This window comes from Equus caballus, chromosome 2 (assembly GCF_041296265.1).
Source record: "Equus caballus isolate H_3958 breed thoroughbred chromosome 2, TB-T2T, whole genome shotgun sequence".
NCBI lineage: Eukaryota > Metazoa > Chordata > Mammalia > Perissodactyla > Equidae > Equus > Equus caballus.
Genome location: NC_091685.1, coordinates 111,090,735 through 111,117,205, shown reverse-complemented (window position 1 = coordinate 111,117,205; position 26,471 = coordinate 111,090,735). Strand labels below are relative to the sequence as shown.

At 36.2% G+C, this 26,471-nt stretch overlaps 1 protein-coding gene across 9 annotated transcripts in view; it reads left to right on the top strand.

The window, feature by feature from the left end:
- The window catches only part of AFG2A (AFG2 AAA ATPase homolog A), a 309,252-nt gene that overhangs the window by 20,130 nt on the left and 262,651 nt on the right, over window positions 1-26,471 (top strand). For all 9 annotated transcript variants that reach the window (XR_002806528.2, XR_011436155.1, XR_011436156.1 and 6 more), the window contains exon 10: window positions 15,413-15,567. Coding sequence is in view for 5 of the 9 variants with exons in the window: in XM_003364517.5 (XP_003364565.1) it covers window positions 15,413-15,567 (155 nt within the window). In the remaining 4 variants the exon portion in view is untranslated. The remainder of the gene's footprint in view (window positions 1-15,412; window positions 15,568-26,471) is intronic.

The following is a 26,471-nucleotide window of genomic DNA, read 5'->3' as shown; positions in this document are numbered from 1 at the left end:
CGGGGTATAGTAGAAGATGGATTCTGAGAGTTGGGCGGATCTGCCTTTAAAATCAGACTTGTGATCATGGGCAAGTTCTTTGTTTTATGTGAGTTTTAGTTTTCCCCATTTGTAAGTTAAGGGGGTTGTAGTAGATGATATCTAAGTGACCTTGTAAATATGACATTCCCTGGATATAAGGGAGAACAAGAAAGAAATGGGGGGAAAAAAAAGAAAGGATAGGAAGAATTAGAAAAAGGAGAGTGTGAGATAAAACTCAAGTTACTCACTAATCCTGGCCTGGCCTCAGCTACTTTCATACACCTGGCCTTGCCACCCTTCAGTCTTCTTTTTCGTACCTGTTTGTCTGAATGACTTAAACTTAGGTAGTTAGTCCCACGGTGTTCTTAGAAATAATGTTACAAGCAGACTAATGTTGATTGGGAAGTTAACTGCATTTTCTCATTGAAACAATTTTATAATTTCTGACTAGGGACTTGAGCAAATTATAAATTTGGTTAATTGTGTGACTCAGAGGAAAGATAAAACAACTCTAAAACTCTGTAAACTTTAAAAATAGTAGAATTGTGCTCAAGTGCTATTGAATGGGCACAAAAGTGTATCCCTCTTGTTGAATATACAAGGGCATCCCCGTATACTATGATGTGTGCATTGAGCATAGGAAGAAAAAACTCAGCCATATGGTAAATTTGAACTACCCTCCTAGTTATAAATACAAAGAATTGAACATTTAGTGTTACATCCTATCTGGGTTTAGAGGAGTTATTAGGGGATGACTTGAATGAACATTTAATGTTGCATCCTATCTGGGTTTAGAGGAGTTATTAGGGAATGATTTGAATGGCTCTCCAGTCTTTTAAAATGACTGCCTAGGGAAGTTTAAACTGATGATTTCTTTTTTTCTTTTCTTTTTTTTAACATGATAAGTTTCTTTGGGCAAGTGGTAGCAGTCACAATTATATTGACTTTAGAATTATACACAGTTAGAAACATTGTTTTTAAAAAAGAGTCATGGTATTGTCTTAATATTTAGAGGCAGTATTAGTGATTTCTGGTACATAATAGGTGCTCAATAAGTATTTGATATGAGAAATATATGTGAAAGCTGGGAGACATAATTACCACCCCACTCCCCTTGATAGAGTAATAAAAATGTTTATTAACCTCAGAGTTGAGTTTAGTTTTGTTTTTACACCTTGAGTGAGAGTCATCTCCTTCTTTCCACTGTTACCTGCAGAAATCCTTGCTCTTTGCTGAGGAAACACCTCCAAGTCATTATTGCTCCTTTATGGGTATACAGGTTTGCAAAAGCTGTAAGAACGTAACAAGGGGTCCTGGAAATTCCTGCCATAAGCCTTCAGATTCTTTCCCACTCTGAGGTCCTGTTCTGTGATTCTAGGCTCTATATAGAGGTACTTTATTTTATACGACAAATGCTGTTCTTGATCTAGACCAACCATCTCTCTAATTTTTGCAGATTTTTTGTAATTGATTTAAATGACTGAATTAGGTTTGGCGAATGTAGTTCTCAGACTACCTCTGATAGTATTGAGTTTCTTCCTAGCGTTTTTATGTGATAGTAATGTACTACTCCAAACTGTATCATTTAAATCTCCCACTCTAGCAGAAAATGAGTGTTCAAGTTTGTCTTGCAGGTATGTATAATGGTTCTAAATGAAACTTAAAAATGGCAGATGATTTTGAAGGATAGAAGAGCCACAAGGAAACGGTTTTGAATTAATGATTAAGAATACAAGTAAGAATATAGACGTGTGTTTTTCCTGGAACATTTGCTTGCTTATGATTTGTGGACCTGTGTGTTCTTTGAGTTTTTTGCGTGTTGACTGTCAGATAGTTTTCTTTCTTGCTGGACTGCCTTCTAGTTGGAGAAGCTCTGCTCTTTTTAGCAAAAAGTGGTGCACAGATGTCTAGTAAGAGCCTACATTGCAGTGATTCAGAATTTCATGAAACCTAAGTGAACTATGTTCCTGATTATTTTTGTAATCTAAAGGTTTTTGTTTGTGGGATCAAACTCCTTGTAGTATATGTTTATTTTTGCATGTTTTTCCAGAGAGTAGAAGATTTACAGTCTGTTCCATAGTTTATAAGAGTGATGCTTCATCTTTTGCATTGTGCTTACTCTCAGTTTTTCTAGTCTTTTATTCCACTGTTACTAAATATTTTTGTATCTTTTAACTTTCTCTCCATAATGAATATGAAAGTTGGAAATACTACAGTAGTGTTGCTTTCAACACTTGGATCTCTTATTATCTGGGCAGATAAAATGTTTAATGTTGAGGGTTGGGCGTGAAACTTATTTTCAAATCTTATGTTTTCTTTATAATTAATTTGTGAGCTAGAGTGTGGTTTGATATGTCCTCACTTGTCCAAAGGCCTGATGTTTTGTAGCTCACCTTTTTAAGCAAAGAGCAGCTGCATTTTGAAATGTTTTATCTCAAGTGGACAAGCTGTTTACAAGCTCAACTCTGACACATCCTGACATTTAATGTCTATGTTTGTATTCCTCCTGGGATTAGGCTGCCTTTCTAATTAATTAGTTGCATAGCCTTTTATTAATTCACTCAAAATTTATAATGTTTTAAATTAACAACATAGATAAGCATACCACAGTTTTTTGGAAAACATGAAATGTTAATTATGTAGCAGAGACATGAATTATATAAACTCTGCTGAATGTTAGAAGATGCTTAGCAACAATGTTTTCCAAATATAGGGATTTATTATAAACTTACCCTTCTAAGGCTGCCTGTGCCATTTCAGGAGAGTGAATATAAATAGAGCTTGATTTCTTCAAGAAGTGGACTCAGTCGTTTTGTTTACAGTGAAAGGAAGTATTTGCTTCACATCTTTAAGAATTTATCTTTAGCATCCTTGTTGATTTCACATCATTTCAACATGTTCATACCAAATACTTGGGCCTTGATAAGATAGCATCACAGAACAGGAAGAATTAAAACTCTTATTTAAACAATGATTTTATCATTATAACACTTAAGTAGGTCTAGTAACAATACTGAATCTAATTACTGTAACATAACTTTTTTTGAGATGGAAAATTTTATCTGTCTTGTACCAGAGTTCTGAGATATTTATAGCTGTTAGCCCTTCCTCCCACCCTCATTAGCTTATTTTAACAGGAATTTATGGAGGATCTACTATGTATAAAATACATAACAGTCCAGCTCTCATGAAAGGTTCTCTTTCCAACATTTTCCACCATTTTTTGAATTCTACCAATGTTGTTTTCTAAGTTGGAATTAACATACTGATTCTGTAAAATTCAGTATTTTTTAATAAAGTCCAGGGAAATAGTGGGATTTATTGGAAAGCTTATGGTGAGCTCTGGATTCAAATGCCAGCACTAGCCTTTATCAACTGAGAGACATTGGACAAGCCATTTAACCTCTTAAACTCTGCTTCCTCACCTGCTAATAGGGATAACGTATCTTTTAAGAGTTCTTGTGAGGTTTAAAAATATAGCCTGGCAGCAGTGGTTATGGTTTATACAGGCCGTTGGTAAGTGTCACGTTCCTTTTTTTTTAAAAAAAATTTTGTATTTTATGTGTATTTATGCATTTCTCTGGTAGAAGCTGATTTGAATTTTGGCAATATTCCTGATATTTTAGGAAGTACTTTGGTTATCCTAGTATAGGAGATATCAAGGAAAACTGACAGAATCCTTTACCTTGCTAGGGTAGTGATTTTCACTGAATCTGGATCAGTAAAGTCTTACCTCTCAATAAGAATATGCAGAGTAGAGGTAAATATGGCTTGTTTTGGAGGTGCCTCCCTGATAGATTTTCTTGCTGAACTTGGGAGCTGTCATGTCATATGTTGGCAGAATCATAGTCTCTTCCCTCTTCTACCTTCCCTGTCCTACATGTGAATCTGCTGTAGGCTTGCAGTAGAGCAACAAAATTAAATTGATGTATGTATCACAGTTACCACTCTAATGTAATGTATTTTATAAGGGATCATATCTTTATTTATGATTATAGCTGGATAAATAAACAGTTATTGTGCATTCTAATATCTCGTAAAACAGTGACGTTTCCCATATGTTTTGTAATTCTGAAATATGAGTTATATTTGTGATGTTGGGATTTTTCCTACTGCATAAATATTATGGATATTATTTAAGAAATGGAAATTTTTTTTGTCAGTGAATTGGGTATCTTAATATTATGTTTACTATTCATTTGAAATGACTGGAGCTGAGTGGTTTGTTTCAGAAAAACAGGTGGTAGTTTTGATTCTGTTTAAGCTCTAAGTGATATATACCATTTACTTCGCTAGTGGAAAGTTTTCTGAGTTGTCTTGCCAAGACTATAAAAGTATAAAACTTGAGGAAAGGTTTTCTTTTTAATTAAAACAATCACAAAAATACTATTGATCTTATCTAAATACAAGTTATTTCTAGGACTTAATCTTGATTCCTTTTCTCTTGACTCTTCCTTTATCAAATCCTGTTAGCCCTGTTTTCAAAATTTATTCAGAATTTGAACTTTTAAAAAATTTTAAACTCTTTTCATTGCTCTTGTCTAGACTCTTGCCATTGTCTTCTTCCTGCCCACTCTATCCCCCACCTCCTACCCCACTTTATTCTTCACATTGTCTAAGGGGCAGGGCTTTGAAGTGGAGGTTTTGGAATTGAGGAGAGTGTGGGTGAGTGATATGACTTGGAAGTTATCAGCAGTTAGATGGTGACTGAAGCCATTGAAATGAATGAAATCACTGAGAGAGAGTGTGTAGAGTTCAGCCATTCATTCATTTATTGAGCCAAGCACTACACTGGGTGCTAGGACTACCCCAGTGAATAAGACAGGCTTGGACTCTCTCCTGCTAGAGCTCAAGATGCACAGGGAAGGAGGCAGTTTAATAGGTAATTACAATACAGTGTGTTGGGTATTTGCAAATGATCAGGAGGTTTTAGACTGCCGATGAGGAGAGAAGAGGGGTCCTGAGGAACACCATTTAAAGTTGGGTTGTCAGAAAAGTTCTGGTATAGGAGACTGGAGTGTCTAGATAGATGGGAAGAGAACCCAAAGAAAGTGGTGACAAATTAAATGAGGGAAGATTTCAGGGACGATGTAATTAGAAATAATGTAGTTTTAGTTACCACTAATCAAGTACTTGTAATCCGTTGGCCACTGTTTGAAGTGCCTTACATGTATTAATGCATTTCTTACAGCATCCCTATGTGGTTATCTTCATTTTGTAGCTGAAGAAACTTAGGTCAGAGAGGTTAAAGAACTTTCCCAAGATCACACAGAAAATAAACAGTGAAGCCAGGATCCACAGTATTAGAGACCACAGTGACATCAAGTGCTTAGTTTCTTACCTGGGAGGTCAAGGGCACCTGAGAAGAGAATAGTTATGGTAGGGTTCTGTAGCTAGCTGCTAGATTGCAGTAAATTGAGGGGTGACTGAAAGTTGAGGACACAGAGATAGGGATTGTCTTTTCCCTATTGATTACCTTTTCCGTTTTGATGATGTACTATTATTTAGAGTTTTTGTACCTTCTATAATAAAAAGGGGTAGAGTTGGCCCACTTTCTCCCTTTGCTTCAACTGTCATCCCTTCCCCTCCACCCCTGTGCCCTCCTCAGGTGAAAACCAGATGAGATTATATTCCTTGATTATTTTCCTGGTTCCTTCTTCCTCTTACCTGGTGCTTGCTCTAGTCCACCAAGCCATAGATCTTCAACCTTTCTTGCCATAAGAATTGTATTCTAATCAACTATCCTTTTTTTTAAACTCAGCATTTTAATGATGTTGGTAAGCCAGATAAATAAGTTATTTGATATTAAAAATTTGAAACGTAAAGCTATATTTTTTAGGAAAGTTTGTTGAAACCCAGGACTGGTGAAGTGAATTAATCCTGATGTTTTAGAACCAGAAGATCCTCTCAGAAATCATTTAGTACATTCCCTTATTTCATAGATGAGTACAGGCTTCGTGCTATATCCAAGCTCAAACAGTTAGTCAAGTTTTGGTCCAATATTCAGGTCTCAAGACCAGTGTGCCTTCCATAGTGCCATTACTTTTAAAAGCAACTTTTGGGGCCAGCCAGGTGGCACGGCAGTTAAGTGCGCATGTTCCGCTTTGGCTGCCCGGGGTTTGCCGGTTCGGATCCCGGGTGCGGACGTGGCACTGCTTGGCAAGCCATGCAGTGGTAGGCGTCCCACATGGAAAGTAGAGGAAGACGGGCACGAATGTTAGCTCAGGGCCAGTCTACCTCAGCAAAAAAAAAAAAGAGGAGGATTGGCAGCAGATGTTAGCTCAGGGCTAATCTTCCTCCAGAGAAAAAAGCAACCTTTGAAAGTGATAGGGAGTTCAGAATAGACCTGGCTCCAATGATCCGTTTAAGTTAAACCAGTCTACACCAGTCACTTGTAATATAAATAAAGTGAGAACCACAATACTGTGTATGAGGATATTCTGTTTGATTTCTTGTCTATTCATGAGCAAGGAAAACTCTCCCAGTGACATATCAAGTGGTACTCATCACTTTGTCTGTACTTAATACTGAGGTGAGGGAGAGTAAAGACTCCAGATAAAACAAATTTTCTGGAGTTCTGATATTTTGAGGAAAGTCCATTTTAAAAAAGGAGACTTAAGGGCCAGCCCAGTGGCCTAGTGGTTAAGTTCATGTGCTTTGCTTCAGTGGCCGGGGGTTTGGATCCTGAGTGTGGACCTGCACTGCTCCTCAAGCCATGCTGTAGTGGCGTCCCACTTACAATATGGAGGAAGACTGGCACAGAGGTTAGCTCAACAGCAATCTTCCTCAAGCAAAAAGCGGAAGATTGGCAACAGATGTTAGCTCAGGGCCAATCTTCCTCACCAAAAGGGAAAAAAAGGGAGACTTAGATTTTGTTATACTTGTTTTCAGTCTTCATGTGCCTGAGTATATTATTAGGAAATTTTACACTCAATTTTTACAGTTCAAATCTGAGATCCAGATGCCTATGTTTCATGTTACTTCTTCACATAATTAAGTGTCTTGTAGGGTGGGTCATAATTCTAAAAGCATTATTCCTCCTGTGATCAGTTTAAGTTCATTGTTAGTTTCTAATGAAGGGACTTAATTGCATCTCAAAAATAACATCATAATTTAGCAAGCATCAAGTATAAAATTGTAGGATTCCATATGTGTGGGGCAAGATGATGTTTGTTGATTGAATCTGGAGCAGATGGTTCTGAAGAGCGTGAATTTAGAGTAATTGCTCTTGTAGAAGTGGTTATATCTGGAGAGTGATGTGAGGCTTGACAGGGAATGTGTCGTATACTGGAAAAAATGTGTTTTGGCATTAGGTTGGCCTGAGGCATTTTGCCTTTTCTTCTCTTCATTGCATCTTGTTTTCCATTCTCAAAACTTTTGAGAGCATTGGAAAATAAAATAATGAAAACAAAATGACGTATTTATTGTTTAATTAGCTACACCTGTTTTTTGTTTCAAAGTTGTGTTTCTTAAGAATATACAAGTATTGCTTCTGTTTTTGTTTAAATTTTAAAAATTAAACTTAGTAAGGAAAGGAAATGTCATAGATTGCTTGCCCTAAGCTATATTCCTTGATCATGTACATGTGTCCATTTGCTTGTCTAATTGTGTACTTCTGGTTTATAAAAATATATGTATTTCTAAAAATTTAATTTCTTGGCATAGATTCTAGTGTGGCCTCATTAGGAATGGTTTATGTCCAATAATTTAAGCTTGGCATCATAGAATTTTAAAGCTGAAAAAATAATTTAGAGAAAATATATTTTAATCTTTCCATTTAATAAATGAGATAACTGATGGCCAAAGAAGCTGCTTTATTTAAAGCGACACCTGGATTAGTGGCAGATCTAGGACCATGGAGGATTGTTTGCGTTAATATGATAGCTCTAGGGATCTTTAATTTTTGCAAGCTCTGATATACGTTTAACATTTAATTCGTATAAATTCCGTGTTTCAACTTATACATTATTTTCAAGAATAGCATTTGTCATATAAAATAGAGTATCTCCATATACAGCCTAGAGTCGTAAAACCAGGACTAGTGGGAAAGAATCTGAAGGCTTATGGCAGGAATTGCCAGGGTCCCTTCTTACGTTTTTATAGCTTTTGCAAATTTGTAATCTTCCGTATAATTCTTTTTCCTTTCTGACAGTCTACCATACTTTATCTTCTCACATATCTACTAACAAATTAGTAGAATTGGATTTAGATTTATTTAAAGCATGTTCTTTCATATTTCTAAGCGCGAACTCTCTAAGAACAGGGATTTTGTCTTTTATTGTTCTACAGGACCTCATAATCTCTAAAGTGTTATGCTCATTCTTGTCCCTAGGCTTTTGCGTATGCTGTTCCCTCTGGCTGGAATACTCTGCTGCCTCTTTCACCCCAGTTCTTGTGTTATTAGCTTAAAATCAACTCATTTTTCAGTTCTGACTACCTGAGCTTGGACATACATTTTAGTCTCTTCATTTGTGAAATAAAGGAATATACTAAATGAGAGTTAGTATATTCCCTGCAAGGGTTGTCTAACTTTAAACTGTCACTTATCCTACTAAACTGGGTTAGATATCCCTGACGTATGTTTTTGTGTCACTTTGTTCTTTCCATGTTATAATACTTGGCACAGTTTACTGTAATTACCCATTATGTGTCTCCTCTGTTAGATTGTTAGCACTGTGAGAGGTTTGTCTGCCTCTTGCTCTTGTGTCCCCTGGCATGTAAGAGCTCAATACATTTGTCAAATAAATTAATTATGTCTAAGAGGTTCTCACTTCTGCCACCTGCTGTCAGAGAGAACATGGACGCCCAGGCCACGTGGCCTCATCCAGTGGTGACTTCTCATTCTGTTCAGCCACATTGTAAGGCCATATTTCCCTCCCCTGAGCCTGGGGTGGAGGGAAAACCATGTTGGCCCCATTACAGCCCTTTTCTTTAGCCCAGAGGGGTGACTTAGCTCTTCATGCCACATTGTCTTAGTCCAGAGCTCCTGGGCAAGACCCTTGAAAATCCTCTCGACTCTCACACCTCTCACCATGTTGTTTCACTGTATATAACATTATTGGTTCCACGCCTCCCTAAATTGCATCAGGGCAGATGAATCCCTCTCTGGACCAAGCTTTCTCACATTAAGTAATCTCTCTCATACACTGCTCGTAACATTGAGATATTAGAGATAAGACCATACCTGAGGTTCAGAGATATCAGATAGCTTTGGCTAAGATAACCCTGGTAGAGAAAGCTGGGACTAGGAGCCAGGTCTTTTGACTTCAAGTTTAGGACTTTTTAGACTATGCTATTCTGCTTCCTGCTCTCATCAGCAATTAATATATCTTCAAGGATGTCGGAATAAGACAGTATCCTTTCATATCTCATTTAAATACTCAATTCTACGGAAAATGATGATCTTATGATATTTAGCAGCATTTATGTAGAACAGCATTTAACAAATTTATTAAGTGTTGAATTCGGAGGAACATTAGGTGCTTAAAACATTTTAAAAGAGTGATTCACTACCGTTACTAAGAGAGTATGCAGTGGGGGTGATTCACTGTAGAAGGTTTAAATGAGGCTTTGAAATAGATGGTGCACCAATCATAAATAAAAAATTTAAAAAAGAGAGAGAAAAGAAAAAACCCTTTGTGGTTGCTCTTCTTATAACCAAATGTCGTTTTACTAGAAAAGGGTTTGGCCAACCTATTGATTCATCCTGGACGGATGCTGGTTTTTGTTTTAGATTTTGTTTTTTAAGACCTATTCATTTTAATAATTTCTTTCTTCTTTTCCTTCTTCTCATTCTTGTTCTCTTTCTACCCCCCTTCTCTTCCCCTTCCTCCTCCTCTACCTCCTCCTCCTTTTTCTTTTTTTTGGTATTAAAATTAGTTCATACAAAGAAATCACATAGTGTACTACAAAGTTAATATCTATCAAAATGAATTTTGTTTGACTTCATTTATCCTTTCTCCTCATCTATAGAAAATGCCTCTTATTTTTCTCCAAGGGAGATAAAGACATTAGAATGGTCTGCCTCTCCATCCTCCCCCTCCACACTGGGCTGGTAGCCAAGTGCCCAGTACAGCCTAAAGAAGAAGTCTTTGGCCCTGGCCACCTGCCCAGGAAATCCGAAAATATTAAGTGGAAAATTCCAGAAATAATTCAGAAGTTTTAAATTGCATGCTGTTCTGAGTGGCATGATGAAATCTCATGCCGTCCCACCAGGGATGTGAATCATCCCTTTATCCAGGATGTCCATGCTGTATACGCTACCTGGCTGTTAGTCACTCAGTAGCCAACTCGGCTATCAGATTGACTGTTGTGGTGTTGCAGTGCCTGTGTTCAAGTAACCTTTGTTTTACTTAATAATGGCCCCAAAGTGCAAGAGTAGTGATACTGGCAATTTAGATATGCCAAAGAGAAGATGTAAAGTGCTTCTTTTAAGTGAAAAGGTGAAAGTTCTCAACTTAACAAGGGAAGGAAAAAATTGTATGCTGAGGCCGCTAAGATCTGTGGTAATTTTTACTACAATATATTATAATTGTTCTATTTTATTATTAGTTATTGTTGTTAATCTCTTGCTGTGTCTAGTTTATAAATTAAACTCTGTCCTAGGTGTGTATGTATAGGAAAAAACATAGTGTATATAGGGTTCAGCACTAGCCTCTGTTTTAGGCATCCACTGGGGGTCTTGGAACATATACCCCGTGGATAAGGGGGGACTACTATACTTGGAGAACATCAGCAGAGTAAACCCAAAGAGGAAGAAAATTAAAAATGTAAGGGTTGGGGCCAGCCTGGTGGTGTTGCAGTTAAGTTTACGTGCTCCGCTTTGGTGGCCTGGGGTTTGCTGGTTTGGATCCCTGGCATGGACGTAGGCACCGCTTATCAAGCTGTGCTGTGGCAGGTGTCCCACATATAAAGTAGAGAAAGTTGGGCACAGATGTTAGCTCAGGGCCAGTCTTCCTCAAAAAGAAAAAAAAAGAAAGAAAAAGAAAGTAAGGGTAGAGTCAATGGAATAGAGAACAAAACAACACAATAAAGTTTAAAAAATCTCATTCTTTGAAAAGATTTTTAAGATTATGAAGTCAGACCTAGGTCCATTCAAGGGACAGAACTACACTAGTGGGTGTTTTGGGTGAAAGAGAAAAGAAGATGCAAATAAAATATAGAATGGAGGAAATAACTACAGATACAATAGAGATTTAAAAAAACAAATATTCCCTCTGGATATTAAAAACCCTCTCTGCAAAAGAATAATGTGGGGATATCTATCTCACTGGCTTACCTATTATTTCCTCGCAGCCTCATGATTAACTTTAGTTTGATTAACTACACTCTGTCCATTTAAAAATATGTGTTAACATTTCTAGTATAGTCATGCGTCACTTAACTATGGGGATACATTCTGAGAAATGTGTCGTTAGGTGATTTTGTCATTGTGCGAACATGATAGATTGTACTTACACACGCCTACGTGGTATAGCCTCGGTGAAATCCTGTCACTATCCATAGTTCTTTCCTCTTGGGCTGGTACACTTCTGGGAGAAGGATCTTTCAGCTTCTTATGTGGCAGGTATAACATGGCTGTAAATTCTGGGAGCAGAGGGGGAGAGTGGAATGGAGGAGGTGAGGTCCTGCTAATTTCCCTTTTTAGTGGTTCCCTTTCTTTTAACTGTACTTCATGTCCCCCCCAATCTAGAAACCTTTTGTGTTACTTACCCAGAGAATACATCTTCAGATGTAGGGGACAGGAGGGGTCATCTGACTCCATGAAATTGTGGAGTGGATCTTGGGGATCTAACTGCTTCCTAACAGACTTCTATCCTAATCCTCCATTTTAACCCCAACTTTTCTATTTCTTTTCATAGGTGATTTCTGCTGCTTAGTTTTGAGGTTTTTTGGTTGTATGTGGGTGGGGTGAGTAGGAGGGGGTCTATGGCGTAAATCTTGTTGCTCTCAGATTTTTTTCATTCTATACTTGGGTATCAGCTTTCTTGGGTCAGTTATATTCAGTTACTACTTGTTCATCTGCTGTTGAGCTTCCAAAATTTTTGTTGCTGTTATGTTGTTTCCTCTCTTATTCTGTTTGCCCTTTGGGGTTTATGCTTCTTTAAGAAAATCCCTTTACAGTCATTTTCGTGGGGTTTTAGAAGGGAGAAAAGTTAAGTGCTTTGTGTTTAATCTACTGTCTTTACTTGGCCTAAATGCCTTTACTTCAAACCTTTATTTTTCAATTCTTGATCGATATGCTCAGTGGTGGCCCATTTCATCTTTTAATCATAAGTGTATTTTAGAAATAGTCGATAGACTTTTGTATTTTTTTTTTTTTTTAAAGATTGGCACCTAGGCTAGCATCTGTTGCCAATCTTCTTTTTTTTTTCTTCTTCTCCTCAAAGCCCCGCAGTACATAGTTGTGTATTTCTAGCTGCAGGTCTTTCCGGTTGTGCTGTGTGGGATGCTGCCTCAGCATGGCCTGATGAGTGGTGCCGTGTCTGCACCCAGGATCCGAACCAGTGAAACCTGGAGTCGCCTAAGCAGAGCACACAAACTTAACCGCTCAGCCAGGGGGCCAGCCCCAGACTTTTGTATTTCTTTCTAGAGACTAAGATGAGTGATAAAGCAAGGGCTTAAGACTTATTTTCTATACATGACTTATAATCTTAAAAAGAGAAGTTTCAAAAATATTTTTAGAAATGGTTGCATCATTGGTAAATATGTTTACCTATCATTTGGATATGTTAAGTTGTGCTGTGTTCATCACAGAATCAATCTTTGTACTTAACTATTTCTTAACTTTTGAAAACTCCAGGCTTCTTTATTCTTTTGCCTTTTCTGTCTCTGGGAATTACTGCTATTTTCTTGCTGTCCTCAAAGATGAGGAGTTTTTGTCCACTTCTAAATTCTGTAGTTTGTGTTTGCAATCCTGGAGGTTTGTTTTGTAAATAATACTTATAATATTGTCTGAGCTTTTTAAAACTATATATTTCCTGCCCTTTCCAAACCCCTTCGTCAAATGAAAATAATTGGTCTCCTTTATTGTCAAACTTTATACTTACCTGACATAACTGTGGCCGGAAAATTATTAGACCACTTCCCTTGTTGCTCTTTCTAGTGTCTTCAATACCGGTAAGAGTGAGGTATTTGGTCTAAATTAGAAATATTGATAAATGTTGCCACATAGCCATTTGGGACATGAAGAAGCGTCAGATTCTTCTGGTCTTTTGATTACTTTCATTTATGTAAGATTTTTTAGAAACTGCTTGAATTCATTCAGGCTACCAAGGTGCTGTTTAATACAACATAACAGGTTGCTACTGAAGTTTTATTTATTTAGTTTTTATGCTACTGCACCATTTAACTAAAAAATATGTTGGTCAATGAAACAACCTAATTTGACATAAACTTTTATATTTGTGATAAGAGCTGTGAAGGGTCTGAGATTTTACCCTACTGGTAAGTTAACAAATTTTGCAAATGCTTGTGGAAGACACAATATTCCTGGGTCAGAGTCAAAGGACAGAATATTACTTACAGCAACAGAAGTAGCCAGAGCAGCAGCATTTGCACCAGTTCTTTAAGCCTCAGTTTTCACAGAGTGACACAAAGAGGGCTCAGTGACATCTGAGTTCTGGCATTACGGGAAGATAACCCTGAATTTAGGGAACCTGAGTCTTTTGTAATGGGCAGTAAGCATGTCTGCCCTTTGCTTTGGGGGGACTCACTCTTATCTTCCTGTATACAAACATCCTTGAAAAGATAGTCTAACAGAGGTAGTTAGTGCTTCTGCTTGAAAGATAAGCAGAAATTTGAGAGAGACAGGAAGAATTGTTTTTCAACATTTTGGAAGGCAGAAAAACCAAATGGATATTTGTAAGATCGACCTAAATAAATGACTTACAGATTTTAGTTTGCAGAGAATGGCCTAAGAAATTTTCCCTAGAAAATAGTGATATTTTTACATATATCCTCTTGTGTAATTTTTTTCCAGTTAGCCTACTATCTCAGAGACCTCCATGATATTAGACTCACACTGATAGTTTCCTGGGAAATATTATGATGAATTTATTTTTTCAGTATTGTTGTACTTCCCATTGTTTTTTCTTAGTCAGAGATACCCAACCCTCTGTTTTGGGGAGTTTGCATCTGTCTTCCTTGTATCAATGCTTCTGTTTCTCTATAAAAGTTCAAATATAAAGGCAAGTAAAATGGCAATTATCATATTTTAATTTAGTAAAAATTCACTGAGGCATGATATTTTAGACAAAAGACAGTGAAAAATCATGGAGCCAGGTGGTGTTCCAGGGCAAGTTCATATGTTCAGACTGGATTTCTAAGTGGTCTCTGGGACTAAAGTTCTTCCAAGTGGAACTTCATGTGCACTGGAGCACAAATGTAGCACTTCATTAAAAAAGACCCTAAGGCAAGGAGCTCAGAGGGATTTTGCTGCCCTCTAGACTCGAGGTCTTTGTCACAGATCAAAGGGCTCTAAATCTGGCAACTTAATTGTGGGGGGAGGGAGTTGGGACAGTCAGTCCTGTCAGTGTTTAAACTCCAAGCAGATGGCAAGAACAAAGATCTGACCATCTTTAACTTTCCAGGTCAGCGTGATCTCTTTTAAGTTATTTTGGAATTTTCTAAATTTGAATTGGTTGACCATCTTTTTGGCTCTTGTAGTATTTTACTATTCTGTTTCTACTCCTCTATCTCTTCCTATTAATTCTCTCTTTTTTTAAACCATCATTTTTTCTTACTTTCTTCAAATGATGAGCTTTCCTAAGATTGAGTCTTCAGCCCTCTTTTTTCCATCCCTGATCTCTCTCTAGCCTCCCTTTATAGATCTCTTCCACTCCTTAATAGCAGGTCTCATGTGTATGCACATAACTCTGAAATCTGATTCTCTCTTGAGTTCCAAAACCACATTTACAACTGCCAACTGAATATTTCCTTTAAGATGTTCTGCCAGCATCTTACAAAACTTGTAACTCTGGTTTGAATATATGAACAAAATGGGCAGAGACAAAAGGTATGTTGTTACCTTAATGTTTTACTCTTTTAAAAGAAATTCCCCAAACTGAGTATTTTGACAAATCTTTATGGTCTTTTTTGTGATGTTGTTTTGTAAGTTTTGTTTCATGTTCGGAAAATATCTTTCATATTTCATCTCAGTTTGTCATATTTTCACTGCTGCCAGAACTAAGCATTTGGAGTTTTACCTTCATCTCCACATTCTTCCATCTCCCTTCATACCCTTCTACCCTCATACACATAGACAAACAAAAAAAGTTAAATTCTATAATATACTTTAGGTTTGGGTTTATTATTATTATTTTTATTGATAATGGTTCAGTCTGTATTTATGGGGTAGACAATAAATCTTGTGCTACTTTTCTCTTTGCAGGTCTCTATGCCTTGCGGAGAGTTCTGAAGAAACAGCCTAACCTCCCTGACAGCAAGGTGGCTGGATTAGTGAAGATTACTCTGAATGATTTCTTGCAGGGAATGAATGACATCAGGCCCAGTGCCATGAGGGAGGTAGCAATTGATGTCCCAAATGTAAGTCATTTGTAGCCCAATGCTAGTCGCACTGTTTGAATTAAACTCTGAAAGAGACTCAGACTCCAGGGAAACTACCTTTCTAGGCTAAACTTTAAAAAAAGTTTTTTGAATTGAAACTTTTATGGAGATAATTGTAGTTTCAGTGCAGGTGTAAGAAATACTGTAGGGAGATCCTGTGTATCCTTTACCCAGTTTCCTCCAGTGGTAACATCTTGCAAAACTATACTACAGTATCACAAGAAGGATGTTCTATTGATATAATCATTCATCTTATTCAGATTTCCCCAGTGTTACTTGTATTCATTTATGTGTCTGCACGTGTGTGTGTGTGTGTATTTAGTTCCGTGCAGTTTTATTAGACATAAAGATTTGTGTATCCGTCACCAGAATCAAGATACTGAGTAGTTCATCACCTCAATGATCTCTTGCATTGCCCTTTCATAACCACACCTACCTTGTTCCTATACCCATTTCTAAAATTCTGTCATTTCAGAAATGTTATATAAATGGAATTACGTAGTATGCAACTATTTGGGATTAGTTTTTTTCTTTCACTTAGCATAATTCCCTGGATATTCATCCAAGTTGTTATGTGTATCAATAGTTTGTTCCTTTCTATTCCTGAAGGAATATATGTACCATAGTTTATTTAACCATTCACCTGTTGAAGGACACCTAGGTTGTTTCCAGTTTTGGGCTATTATGAATAAAGCTGATATGAACAATTGTATATAGATATCGTGTGAATGTAAGTTTTCATTTCTCTGGAATAAATGCCCAAGAATGCAATTGCTTGGCTGTATACTAATTGTATGTTTAGTTTTATAAGAAAATGTCAAGTAGGCTAATTTTAGGACCAAAAAATCTTCTAATTATGATACCTTCTACTAATAATCCTGATGTTTCCTTGGGTTCTTTTACATATACTTCATCATTGACAGTCTTTGCACAGTTCTCTGTTAAATCACCACAAGTGCAACAAAAGTTATCTTTTATGCATGGGTCATCTGTTATGTCCTCCCAGACCTAAGTGAGCCTGATGTGTAGGAAAAAAATGGCCTTATAGTTTTCTTTGAATATATTAATATTTCTAGATAATGAACATTGAAAGAAAGCTTTGGCAGTGTGTCCTGCATTGTACTGAGATAGGGAATGTGCCATCAAGCTTGGCTTGAGCATAAGGAGAATGTCTATGTCTTAGTGTAGCTTGAGGAAGGTTTACAGATTGCTCTCTGTCAGTTATAGGAGAGCTCTGAGGGAAGAATGCAATTTTGTGACTGTTCCCTTTGCCTGTATAGTATTGCCCCATTTCTTTTTCTCTTTTGAGATAGTCCTGTTCCTTCTTAGATACTGTCTTGTAAAAGCTCTGACATTACAGTTATTTGAAAACTCAGAGCCTTGTTAAGAGAGTCAGGCATAGTTTTTTATCCTTTGCCCCATTGTGTATAGGCATGTCAGCATTCACAGTTCTTTTGATCATTAACCAATGTTTTTTAGTTGTTGTAAGTTAAAAAATAAAAGAGGCTAAAATGATATTAAATCAATGCAGTAGACTTTGAGGAATGATAGAGTGGGGAGAAATCATTGAATTTGTTTTCATTTTTAGAAGTGAGTCTTCCTTGAAAAATGTGTTTTATGGTCAAATAAATTTGGGAAATACTGGTTTAAATAAAATCAATTGTATTTCTTTCCTGCAGGACTTCTCAGAGTCTTTTAATATGCTGATATGTATTGTCAAGTGTCAAAAGAGAGCTGTTAGGGAAACTTACTTGGCCATGGACCATGTGGAGCAGAGACTTTCTGCATTTTATAGTGTGGTAGATTGCAAAAAATGACCACAGATTCTTCCTGTCACTGTGTGTTTGCCCTTTAGTACTGCAACTTTGTAGCTCCTACCACAAAAGAAATGAAGTCAAGTTTCCCACCCGTTGAATCTGTACTTGGCCCTGTAACTTGCTTTGGCCAGTAGGATATTAGTGACAGTGCATGCAGGCTTGAAAGCTTGGGACCTGCCTTTTCTTGCTGCTCTTTGAAGTGTTAGCTGTGTTAGAAGTCTGTACTAGCTTTCTGGAGGATGAGAGAGCAGACATGAGCTCTCCTGGCTGAGATCCTTTTAGTCCAGCCATCTTGCCAATTGTCAAATGTGTGACGCCATGCTAGACTATCCTACCCCCGTCAAAGTTTGCCCGGACCAAAAGAACCACTCAGGTAACTCTCAGAATTGTCAGAAATAATGAATTTCGAGCCACTAAATTTGGGTTAGTTAGCAAAAGCTAAGTGATGCAGGCACTTGTTTACTTCTTATAGAACACAAATGTTTTGTACATTTAGGCTAGGAAATGGTGCCCTAAAGATAGGAACATCCCCAAGGACTAGTGGCTAGTTTAGGGCACTTAGTGTGGTTTTGAATTCTTTTTGAAAGATTTTCAAATTCACTACTGAATTTACAGCTTCCTTTGGGTTTTTTCAGAAACTCTGTAGCAGAATATGCTAATTTAGGATGCATAGTTTGACAAATGAAATTATGGAATAATGAATAATTGATGTTGGGTTAGTAGTAACTTTTCATTTCTTTGGAGTTTATGGTCTAAAGTTTGGGCCATTGGTAGGAATGCTTTTACTTGCAGTATTTATCTGTATTTTCTTGGCTACCATTGTGTAATATAAGGGGTCAGGTAGATGCCTAACCATCAAATGCCGTATGTGAAAATTTCAGGTAGTAGGGCTATAAACCAACTACACCATCCAGAAACACCTTAGTGTTTAAAACAGTTTAGGAACTAAAGAAACATACAGTAAGGGTTTAAACTTAAAGTTACTGCCAATGGAGAATGTGTTTAAACAGTGGCTGTCCACTCTTGGAATTGCTGAACTGATTTATTCATCACAGGAACTGGTACTACAACTCCGTTTTTAATTGCTCTAATGAAAGATTTTTTCCTTTATTTTCTTTTGATACAGTATTTACAGGCCATGGACTTGAGCCATTTTCCATTTGGCACTTTATTATTTGGCCTCGGGCCATGGTGCAGTGTGATGTTACTCATGAGCTCCAGAGTGATTAGCCCCGGTCAAAGGACTTTCTTACATTGCTTTTTATGCTCACTTCAGATTGTAAAAATTTTCCTCAGAAGTCAACATTTCTATAATTGGATTCCTAAACTCCACTCTTCTGATTTCTGGCTATTACATTTATAAAAATATCTTTAAATTGTTTCTGCAGAAGATTTAATACTTACTTTGCTATAGAAAACCTGTTTCAAGTAGCTAGTTAGTTGTGAACATTTTTTAATAGCAAATTGAGCATTCAGCATCTTTTGAGAGAAGATGTTAGTGTGTAAAATTAAAACTTCTAAATCACACTTGCCTAGTTACATTTAAGTTTGAAAGAAATGTCTTAAGATGGGAATATTGCCAATTATAATATGACACATTATTAATTTCAGGAGACCACAAGTGTTAGCCGCTTACTTAAATGTAGTGTTTCCCTCTTTTGGATTTTCTGAATTGGTGATTATATCAATTGATGTATTAAAAGTCAAATGTATTTTACAATTAATTGATCATTAAAGTCAAATATATTTCTTTTTTTTTTTTTTTCAGTGAGGAAGATTGGCCCTGAGCTAACATCTGCTGCCATACTTCCTCTTTTTGCTTGAGGAAGATTGTCCCTGAGCCAGTATCTGTGCCAGTCTTCCTCCATTTTTTGCATGTGGTGTGCCTGCCACAGCATGGCTTGAGGAGCCGTGTGCAGGTCCATACCTGGGATCCAAACCCATGAACCCTGGGCCACTGAAGCAGAGCACACGAACTCAACCACCACACCACCAGTCTGGCCCCATCAAATGTATTTCTTTACTGCAAGAGTCCTTAGAATCTTTGAGTATGCTAATATGCATCGTGAAATTTCAATTTTTCACCCAGAGATGATAACTGTTAATATTTTGTTACACTTCCAATAGAATTTTTAAGATTTTTTTCCCTGTGCATATAGATATTTTAATATAGTTACTCTTAGAATATATAGTTTTATATTCTGCTATTTTCACTTAAAATTATATGGTAAACATTTTACTTTAAAATTTCTTGGCAAACATCTTTTTTATGGCTGCATAGTGGACTGTTAAGTGGATAAGCTGTAATTGTTTTATCCTTCTATTTTTGAATATTTAGGTCTTTTCTATTCTATTTTTTATATGGTTATAAACATATTTGTGTTCAAATATTTGCATTTGTGATTCCTAGAGGAGGAATTTCCAGACTAAAATGTGTGATTTTTAAAGCTTGTGACAAATATCAAGTTATTTTTTTTCCCAGAAAGGTTATTCTAATTTATAATCATATGATAAAAATTTAAAATTACAAAGAGCTTAAGCAAAATCTCATTTTCACTTTAGTTCTTTTCTCTTTTTACTTTCCACTAGAGTTTATTTTCTTGACTGAGAAGATCTTTATTATGAGGAATAAGAATGGATAGTCTTTAGATGAATAGAGATTTAAAAAAGAAAATGAAAAATAATTATCAATTATATATCTTCTCCTTCCTATAAAAATGATAAATTTTTAGATAAAGGGTGTAGCTGGATGGTTTTTTGATGGATTTTAAATTCCATGAGAGCAGTTCTTACTTTTTATTTTTATCCTTAGTACTTAGTATATGACGAGCACATAATAGATGTCCGCTCAATATCTGTTGAATGAATGACTTTAATTTTCATGAAAAAATACATTAGCTGGTCAATTTCAGATATATCTGAAAAAGAGTATCTCATCCTTCTTCTGTACCAAAGTACAGTACAGTTTACTATTACCCATATGTAACAGTCTTTAATTTTTTCATATTTTATAAAGCAGCTGATTTCTTCAGTGAATTTTAATCCTTGCTATTTGTTCAGTGAATTTAATACTTTTGGAATAAAGATGCCTGTAATAATGCTGAGCTGTCTACTGTGGGTGGATATGGAATAGTCCTTTATATTTCTGGCAGAAACAGGTTGCTTCCTTGATCTGCTATTAAAAATTCTCATTTTAGGGGGGCCGGCCCAGTGGTGCAGCGGTTAAGTTCGCACGTTCCCATTCTCGGTGGCCAGGGGTTCGCCGGTTCGGATCCTGGGTACTGACATGGCACCTCTTGGCACACCATGCTGTGGTAGGCGTCCCACATATAGAGTAGAGGAAGATGGGCACGGATGTTAGCTCAGGGCCAGGCTTCCTCAGCAAAAAAGAGGAGGACTGGCAGTGGTTAGCTCAGGGCTAATCTTCCTCAAAAAAAAAGAATTTTCATTTTATTAAAGTAAACAAAGAAAAAATACAGTGCTTTAAATATTTTTATATTTATATTATTTTTGCAATGTTATTTTATATACACCATAGTAATTATCACTGACAAATGGCATTCTTAACCAAATATGTCCAAATTGGTTGCCATCGAGTTTAATTCATTTATGCATTTTAACCCCCCCACCTTCCTGGTTTTCCCCATTTCATTTTATGTAGTTTTAGATTATCCCTTATCACTTGAAATAATCTATCTTTATACTTTTGATACTGCCTTTGGGTTGCAGTTTTCAGAATTTGAACATTTGCTTCAGGATAGTCTAAAAGCCAGTAAGAGATAGGGCTGTTCTTTCATGTGAACCCACTTTTGTAAAGTGAACTGCAACCAGAGCCTCAGGACTAACTGTATAGTCCCAAACTCCTTTGTAAGCTTGGATCCATGTTTAGAGGTAGTCAGCAGTCAAACTGAGTGTATATGAAATGCCATAGTTAAAGAAACATTCCTCATTTACTCCCATTTAAAGAAGTAGCAAACTTCTTAATTATGTAAATAATCAAAAGGCTGTCATTTCATTAATTACATATTCAAAATTTGTTATGTATTTTCATTTGGCACCTTTTCAGACTAGAGCATCAGTATGTGACAAGCCAGTTGAATTTCATAGGGTGAACTCATTAGTATTATGTTTCTGATCCAGAGATTTGAGTTAAATAGTTTAATTGACCATAATTACATTTCATTCTTTACGTACCCTCAGGATAATTAGAATGAATTTATTTGAGTTTTTATTCTTTAAAAACAGTAGTGTATTCTATATTTTCTTTATTTTTTACAGACTCAAAGGATTGAGGGTTTCAGGGATGCTTTACTAAATAACAGATTGCTTTTTTTGGAATAGATAGTACAACCTGTGGAAATTCTATTAATTCCATATTGATTCTTGGCAGGGCTTTTGAATTCGGTTTCTTTTGATTTTGCTTCTTGTTGTCTAGACAGAAGAGTGTCTTCTATCACTCCCAAGATGCCAGTCTTCCCTGCCAACTTCTCTTATGCATTTTTATAGTTTTAAGTAATAACAGTTGAACAGGAAAGCACATTTGGGAAAGTAGATTACTTTTAACCAGGAAATACTCTGTGCCAAACTGAAAACTGTAGTTTTAGCCTTATTAAATATTTTGGAAGTTTAACTCATTCCGCTTTTCTTTTTATACTGTACTTTTCTCAGCTTCTATAGGAGGTGAAATGAAGAGATACAAAAGTTAGTGGAAGGATCACCAATTTCTATTCTCAGCTTTGTTCCTGGTTAACTGGTGAAATCAAACACTCTTCCTGTCAGATTATAAATGCAAAACTCTTAATTTGCAGTTTCCGATGGCTGACTTCTTTTGAATTTATAAATGATGTTGAGGTTATCATAGAGGAATATCCTGTACTTATATATGTAGTTGATAAATACTGAATACTTGATGAGTGTGTGCTAAAAACGCAGATTTTCATTTAGAGCAAAGGAAATCATTGGTAGGGTTAATGTGGTTCTTTCGTGGTACTGCACTTCTTCACTTCACTTTATACAGATATGAAGTATTGCACTCTTATCTGATCTTGCCCTTTAGTCTATCCATCCCAATACTTCGAAGAGTGATTTTTCCAAAAGAAATTACTGATCTGGCTTAAAACCCGTCAGCATAACTACCTGTTGATCATTTCTGGGATGAAGTCTAAGCTCTGTGGTTTGGTATTTGTAACCTGGCTTATGCCTCCTTCTTCACTTTCATCTTATATTTGCTCTAGTCCTTTTGAACCACTCCGTATTTTTGCACATGTTTTCTTCTCCTCTGCCTGAAAATTATTTTCTGATTTCTCACTTACCAAAGATCTTGTAATATGATCCTTAATACACATGCACACATAATACACATATATGCCTTGTGGACCTTTTGTCTTGTTCATCTTTGTATTCCCACTGCTTGGCAAATAGTAACAACTAAATAAAAGTTTGTTAAAGGGCTGAATGAATATTTTGTGAGGCATTTTGGTTCATAGTGGTTCTTGTTTTTCAAAAGTATTTCTTTTACCTTTCCATATAAGGATATATGTTTTTGGTACTAGCTTTATTGAGATCTAATTCACATATCAAACAATTCAGTCATTTAAAAGATACAATTTGGTGGTCTAGTGTATTCAAAGAGTTGTACAGCCATCACTACAGTCAATTTTAGAACATTTTCATCATCCCCAAAAGAAACCATATACCCTTTACCTCTCCTGTTCCAACCTGCCCGTTCTCCCAGCCCTAGGCAACCATTTATCTATTTTATGTCTCTCTAGATTTACCTATTCTAGACATTTCATATAAATGGAACCATAAAATATATGGTTCTTTGTGACTGGCTTCTTTCACTTAGCATAAAATTTCTAAGGTTCATCCATGTTGTATCATGTATCAGTACTTCATTCCTTTTTATTGCCAAATAATATTCCATTGTATGGATATAGCACATTTGATTTATCCAGTCATTAGTTGAAAAACATTTTGAAATGCTTCTCCTTTTGGTTCTCGTGAATAAAGCTGTTATGAACATTTGTGTATAAGTTTTTGTTTGAACACCTGTTTTCAATTCTTTTGGGTATATATCTAGTAGTAGAATTGCTGGGTCACTGATAACTCTGTGTTTAAGCATTTGAGGAACTGCCAGACAGTTTTCCAAAGTGGCTGCATCATTTTACATTCCCACCAGCAGTGTATGGAGAGTTCCTGTTTCTCCATGCCCTCACTAATATTTGATATTATCTGTCTTTTTTTGGAGGGGGGGGGGAAGATTAGCCCTGAGCTAACTACTGCCAATCCTCCTCTTTTTGCTGAGGAAGACTGGCCCTGAGCTAACATCCATGCTTGTCTTCCTCTACTTTTTACGTGGGACGCCTGCCACAGCATGGCTTTTGCCAAACGGTGCCATGTCCGCACCTGGGAGCCCAACCGGCCAACCTGGGCTGCTGAGAAGCGGAACGTGCGAACTTAACCGCTGCGCCACCAGGCCGGCCCCTCTGTCTTTTTGATTATAGCTATTCTAGTGGGTGTGAAATTGTATCTCTTTCTGGTTTTGATTTGCATTTTCTTAGTGGCTTATGATGTTGAGCATCTTTTCATTTGCTTATTGGCTATTTGTATACATCTCTTTGGAGAAATGTCTGTTCGGATCCTTTGCCCATTTTTAATTGGGTTGTCTTTTTATTATTGAGTTGAAAGAGTTCTTTTATATTCTAGATACAGGTTCTTTATCAGATATTCGATATCTGATATCAGATATACATGATTTGCAAATATTGTCTCCCATTCAGTGGGCTGCCTCTTTCGTTTTCTTGATAGTATCCTTTGAAGCACAAAAGTTTTTAATTTTGATGAAGTCTAGGGTATCTGTTTTTTATTTTGTTGTGTGTACTTTTGGTGTCACATTTGAGAAACCATTGCCAAATCCAAGGTCATGAAGATTTACTCCATATTTTCTTTTTAAGAGTATAGTTTTAGCTCTTACATTTAGGTCTTTGATTAATTTTCTTTCCCAAGGTAGAATTAACCCTGCTCTTCTATGTGTAACCATAACATTAAAGAAACTCCAACTATAGCTTGAAGCCATGACAACCATATAAGGGAAAAGGTGTTTTCTTTTAACTGGTATAATATACATAACATAAAATTTACCATTTTAACCACTTTTAAGTGATTAATTAAGTATATTCACATTGCTGCGCAACCATCACCACCATCCATCTCCAGAACTTTCCTTTTCCCAGACCGAAACTCTATGCCCATTAAACAGTAACTCTTCATTCCCTCTCTTACCATTAAGAATGGCGTTAACCTTGTGGTTTTTTTTAAGATGTCCTGTATTAGGTTAAGTTCCTATCTATTCCTAGTATGCTGAGAGATTTTTTTTTTTTCAATCATGGGTGGGTGTTGAATTGTCTTGAATGCTTTTTCTGCATTTTTTGAAATGATCATATGGTTTTCTTAGTCTGTCAATATGGTGAATTACACTGATTGATTTTCAATGTTGAATCAGTCTTATATTCCTGGATGAATTCCACTTAGCTGTGATTTAGTATCCTTTTTATATATTGCTGGACTCTATTAGCTAATATTTTGTTGAGAATTTTTACATGTATTTTCATGAGAGATATTGGTCTGTGGTTTTCTTATGTTTTTGTTAGGTTTTGGTGTTAGGGTGATGCTCACATTTCAGAGTGACTTGGGAAGTGTTCTCTCTGCTTTATTTGTTGAAAGAAATTGTGTAGAATTAGTGTTATTTCTCCTTAAATTTTCTCCGTTGAAACTGTGTGGCCTAGAATTTTCATTATTTGGAAGGCTTAAGTAAAATTTAATTTTTTAGTAAATGTAAGACGTTCAGGTTATCTATTTTTTTCCTGAGTGAGTTTTGGTAGTTTGTATCTTTTAAAGAATTGGTTCATTTTGCTTTAATTGTTGAATTTGTAAACATAGAGTTGTTATAGTATTCCCTTATTATCTTTTTATTGTCTGCAGGATCAGTAGTGATGTCCTATTTTTCCTTGCTGATATTCTGTCTTCTCTCTTTTTTTCCTGTGGTCTGTCTGTCTGGAGATCCATCAGTTTTGTTGATCTTTTCAAATTGTCAGGTTTTTATGTTATTGTTTTTCTGGTTTTCATTTCATTGATTTCTGCTTTAATATTTATTATTTCCTTCCTTCTTTTTACATTGGGCTTAATTTGCTCTTCTTCCTTTAGTTTATGGGAACTGTCTAGTGATTTTAAGTCTTTCTTCTTTTCTAATACAAGAATTTGTTCTAAAAATAAATAAATACCCATTAAGCATTGCTTTAGCTGCGTCCCACATATTTAATATGTTGTATTTTCATTTCCATTTAGTTCAAAATATTTTTTAATTTTCCTTGAGACATCTTTAACTTATTATAGTCTACCTTTAAGTGATAATACATCACATGTATAGAATCATAACCTTAAAACAGTGCACTCCTGTTGCTCCTCTCCTGGCCTTTGTACTATTGTCATTCATTTTACTTTGCATGTGTTGTAAACCCCGCGATTGTCATTCATTTTACTTTGCATGTGTTGTAAACCCCGCGGTATGCTGTCATCATTTTTTTCTCTAAACAGTATTTCCTTTTGAAGAGATTTAAATAATTAGAAAAAAAGATCCGTATATTTACTCAATGTAGTTACCATTTCCACTTCTCTTTTAGTCTTTTGTGTACATACAGGTTTCCATCTGGTATCATTTTCCTTCTTCCTGAAGGGCTTACTTTAACATTTCCTGTAATGCAGGTGTGCTGGTCATGAAATCTTCCAGTGTTTGTATGTCTGAAAGAAGTATTTATTTTGTTTTTGTTTTAGAAAGATGTTTTCACTGGGTATTTAGACTTTTCTTGTGGCATCTTTCAGGCCTGATTCTCAAGTTGGTCCTGTTCACTAACATTCATACCCCTAGCTATTACATGTAGCACAATTAGCATCCAGGGACAAGCTTTGATTATAAGGTAAAAATCTTTTGTTCTTTTTTTAAAATATTGCCTGTTAAGACTGTGGGGTAAGAATTGTCTTCTAATGTCTCCTTTACTCTTTGTCAGG